At 60.9% G+C, this 4337-nt stretch overlaps 1 protein-coding gene across 1 annotated transcript in view; it reads right to left on the reverse strand.

Moving 5' to 3' along the window:
- DBN1 (drebrin 1) overlaps positions 1 to 3510 on the reverse strand; it is a 13497-nt gene extending 9987 nt beyond the window's left edge. The window contains exon 1 of the mRNA XM_042782547.1: positions 3425 to 3510. Within this exon, the coding sequence (XP_042638481.1) occupies positions 3425 to 3510 (86 nt within the window). The remainder of the gene's footprint in view (positions 1 to 3424) is intronic.
- Positions 3511 to 4337: the final 827 nt, after the last annotated feature.

Below are 4337 nucleotides of genomic sequence, written 5' to 3' on the forward strand. Positions count from 1 at the left end.
GGAGGAGGGAGGGGAGGGGAGGAGGGAGGGGAGGGGAGGAGGGAGGACCTGGCCCCATGAGATCAGTACAAGTTGTTGTCAGCTCTTCCCCTTTCCAGGGTCCCTCCCTCCTGAAAGGGACACAGGTGGGCTGTAGGGCTGAGTTCCTGGTCCAACTGTTGCCCCTACCCAAGCCCTGGCAGCTGCCTCCTAGTACAGCTGTCCCACCACCTGTCCTCTGCCCCGACCTACCACTGGGAACAAAGAGCCCTCAGAGAAGCAGGGTCTGCCCCTCTCCATCCCACAGATGAGAAACTGAGGTAGAACGCAAGGATCTTGTTTCCCAGACACGGCTCTAAATATCATACCTCCCCGGAAAGTGGTGTCCAGGCCTCTCCAAGGCTCCCTGAGGGCTCTTGGTCCTCCCAGGAAGGCCTGCTCTGCTTCAGACCCCTCCATCGTCAACCCCTGCCTAGCTTCATTCATACAGGTTTTTCTTGCTATAAACACATCCCTCCCCTGTCTGAGTCCATACCTAAATTCAAACCCTTCCCTAGTCTTCCACCCTGAGCTTGGCACCAACCTGCCTTCTCTCCCAGCCTCCTAAACATACTCCACACATGGGTCATACTAGGTGGCTCCTTGATATCTCCCCCCTTCCCAGTCTTTGCACATGAGGTACCCTTTAAATGGAAGGACAGGTCTGCTTCTCCACCCCTTTTGCGGACACCCTTCAAGGTCTTAGTAGCAGCTCCTCAGGAACCTTGCTTTGAGTTGGCCTCCCCAGGGTATTTCCCATATCCCACCAAGGATTTAGAGGTATTTGTACCCTCCCAGACCCCAAAACTGTATAAAATATATCCTGGGGGTGGGGGGAAGGTGGTGAACCCCCACAGGCAATCAGAATCTATACCTCTCACCAGCTCTGGGCCCTGGTGTACTGCCCAGAAGGTAACCTTAACGGGGGCCAGACCTCTGACTCTGGGTCCCAGGGCTCTGCACAGAGCAGCACCAGTAGCAGGTGTTGTTGGTGAGACTGACACAAAATCTTAGAAACCACCTAGGCCAGAGTGGATCTGGACTACGTCCACCTGGACTAGGGTAAACTGCAAGCTGGGATGAGCAGGTCCCAGGCAATCCTGGGGTCAGCTGGAGCTAGAGGTCAGTTACACACGCAGAATGTTCGACCTGGAAAACCCTTAGGTTCCCCTAGATATGGTTGAGCTTAATCCCTTCTTTCACTTTCATAAGTGAACAGAGGACCAGAGAGGGGCAAGGACTTGCATGTGGTCAGAGTCAGAACAACACTGGCCTTTCCCACTACACAACTTGACCCCCTTGGCCCCTGCTCCTAAGCTAGGGCTCAGTGGTCCATTTCAGAGGCCCTGCCACACACACACTCAGAAGCCAGGGGAAGGAGGGCAGTGCCAACTGGCTCTGACCATGCAACAGTTTTAACCAAGACATCCCTTCCCTTGCTTCTGAGTGCAGGTCTGCTCTGAGTCTTGAGACTCCACTGCACACTGGCTCTGTGGTTGAGCATGGCAGGGTGGGCACGGGTGGACACTTCTGCCCTGCCCCCCACATTGCCTTCAGGCTCTTTTGTGCAAAATGTTAGCTAGGCCCTCGGGAGTGAACAAATGTGCGTATGTGCGAGGGAGCATCTGTGTGTGTGTCCCACACACAACCCAGACGGGGGGGTTGGCGCACGCCAGTGATGAATAACTCACCGTGGCCACATGGGTGCTACTGGATGGTGGGAGCCAGGTCTCTGCTGAGTAGGATATGGGGTAGCCGTGGTTGTGTGGCCCTAGCACCAGGCTGCTGGAGCTCTACTTGTCGGGGGTTAGTGGAAAATGGGATGGGTAGTAGTAGACAATGTTCCCCAGACTGGAGGGTGTGAGGGGTGCCCTGAGGTGTGCAGGGATTAACAAGCCGGGCCCACATCCTAAGGCTAGCTTGTCCACCAGGCCAAGGAGGTCCCTTGCCATGAACTCCTCCCATGACCTCAGCCCTCCAGAGGCAGGGCTGGGACAATGGATGGGCCTCCTGCCTGCTTAGCGTGTGCTGGCCTCTCCCATGGCTGACCTGCAGGACACGAGAGCTTGTCTTGCTTGTCCATCCCTCCAGGCCTGGCTTCCCGCCAGTGCTGCAGTGCCGTGGCATGGGCATGGGCGCCTAGCCATCTCATCCCCTCCTCCAGCCCCCCCATGTCAGTGGCCCTATCTATCTGCCTTCCCTATGTGAGAGTCAGGCCAGCAGAAACCGGGGCCTCAGCCCTGCCCTCACTCTATGCCTCAGTTTCCTTGGGGAGAAGGACCTGTTTCCTGCCTGGAAGCAAGAGAGGGAGGGAACAGAATAGGCACCTGTCCCAGGAAAAGTCTTGGGAGGGGTTGCTGTTTCCTGGATGGGAAAGTGTGGAATCTCTTGGCTTTTCAGCCACTCTGGGGGCTCCAGACTCAGAGCAGGTGGTCCATCCCCCAGCTCAGAGTAAGATAACAGCTGGAGGAGGGGAGACAACAGCCCAGCCCCTCCTCCACTGGGGAGTAGAGCACCCCTTGCAGATGGGTAAAGGAGCTAACCGGGACCAACTGTAAGGGGACCAGTGAATGTACCGTAATCTCCGTACTTCTGCGCCTAAAGGCTTCCTCCCAGGGACCCCAGATGGCCCCTAGGCAAGCAGTGCCTGTCTCTTTGGCATGCTCTAACCCAGCCGACTAGTCTCTGCAATCTCCTCCTGCAATCTCCTCCAGTTCGGGGAGAGAAGGGCTCACCCCTGCCTCCTCCGCGACCCAGGAGGGGAAGAGGAGTCACTTCGAGCTCGCCATGTGGCAAAGAACACCCTTCCATGAGCTTCCAGCCAGTAGCTGGGCGGAGGGCGGCCAACGCCGAGAGGCCCCCGGGTGGGCGGGGCGCCCCGGCCCCCAGCCCGCTCCGCTCCTCCCCCGCCCGAGCTTTCCTTTGTGCTGCGGCCGGGCCGAGCTGGGCCGGGCAGGCTGTGCTGACTCCGCTAGCTTGGTCCCCGCCCCGTCCCCGCCCGGTCCTCGCCCGTTCTAAGGTGGAGAAGGTGCCCTTGGCCGCCCCGTGCACACCTGTCCCTCGGGCCCAGGGGGGAGGGTAGGGAGCGGGGGATGGGTTCCCGCAGGACCATGCGGCCCGGGGCCACACATCTGGACCCTGCGTGCATCCGGCCTGCGTCCGGTCGCCGCTCTCGCCGCCAGGCTGGGGCCACTCGGGGCGCTCGGGGCCCGGCAGTGCCCCGCCTGGCCCGCCCGGCCCCTCCCCCCGGCGCGCACAAAGGCAGCCCCTCCCTGGCCCTCCCGGCCCGAGGTACCATTTCGGGGTCTCCCCCTCCCTTCCCGGCTGACGGGCGGCGGGCCGGCTGGGAACAAAGGCGCGGCGGCGCGGGGACAAAGGGGCTAGGGGGCGGGGGCGGGGGGCTTACCAATCCGCCGCGCTCTCCTCCCGGATCACCTCCTCGTACGCCGCCAGCAGCTCCAGGCGGTGGCCGCTGAAGCTGACGCCGGCCATGCTGCGGGCCGGACCGAGGCCGAACGGACAGACGCACAGACGGATGGACGGACAGAGAGGAGGGAAAGAGGGAGTCGCCGCCGCCGCCTCGGAGCCTCTGCAGCGTTGCAAGCCGAGCGAGCCAGCGGCCGGGGGAGGGGAGCCGGCTGGCGGGGGGCGGGGGGCGCTGGCTCCGCCCGATTAGGCTCCCTCCGCTCGCTCGGTCCTAGCGCCGCCCCGGCCCGCCCAGGGGGAGGCCCGCCCCCCCTTCCCGGCCTGCCCTGGGCGCCCCCACGCCCCTCACTGCCAGCCGCGCCAGGCCGCCCCACCCCGGGCTCGTGGTCCCGCGTGTAGCCTTCGGAGTCTATTTTGCTCCTCAGGTTCCCAGCCCCGTCCCTCCTCGTTCATAACCCTTTTCCTCATGGTCCCTGATCTGTGTGCTTACCCTGCTCCCCACACTCAAACCCAGCTCTGCAGCCCTAGCTTCTAATCAAAATTGTACTCTCCGAGCCCTTACCCAACTCCCAGTCCCACAGTCCCAATCCCAAATCCGCTTCATTCGAGTCCAGACCCAATCCCTCCCCATTCCTGTGCTTAATGGATCTTCATCCCAACCTCACTCTCATCCTTGGTCCATTCCAGTCCATGTTAAACTATCTCCATTTCAAAGGTCACCACCAACTTAGTTCCTATCAGCCCCACCCCTGGTTGGTCTCCAGCCCATCCCCACCTCTGAAAGGTTCATCCCTAGTCTATCCTTATCATTATCCACTGCCATCTGCATCCCAACTCCATTTCTTTCCTCTTCAGCTCCAGCTCCAGCTCCAGCTCCATTCTTAGTCCCTTGC

This window comes from Orycteropus afer, unplaced genomic scaffold, assembly GCF_000298275.1.
Source record: "Orycteropus afer afer isolate SDZICR_OR568_19922 unplaced genomic scaffold, OryAfe1.0 scaffold00366, whole genome shotgun sequence".
NCBI classification, from domain to species: Eukaryota; Metazoa; Chordata; class Mammalia; order Tubulidentata; family Orycteropodidae; genus Orycteropus; species Orycteropus afer.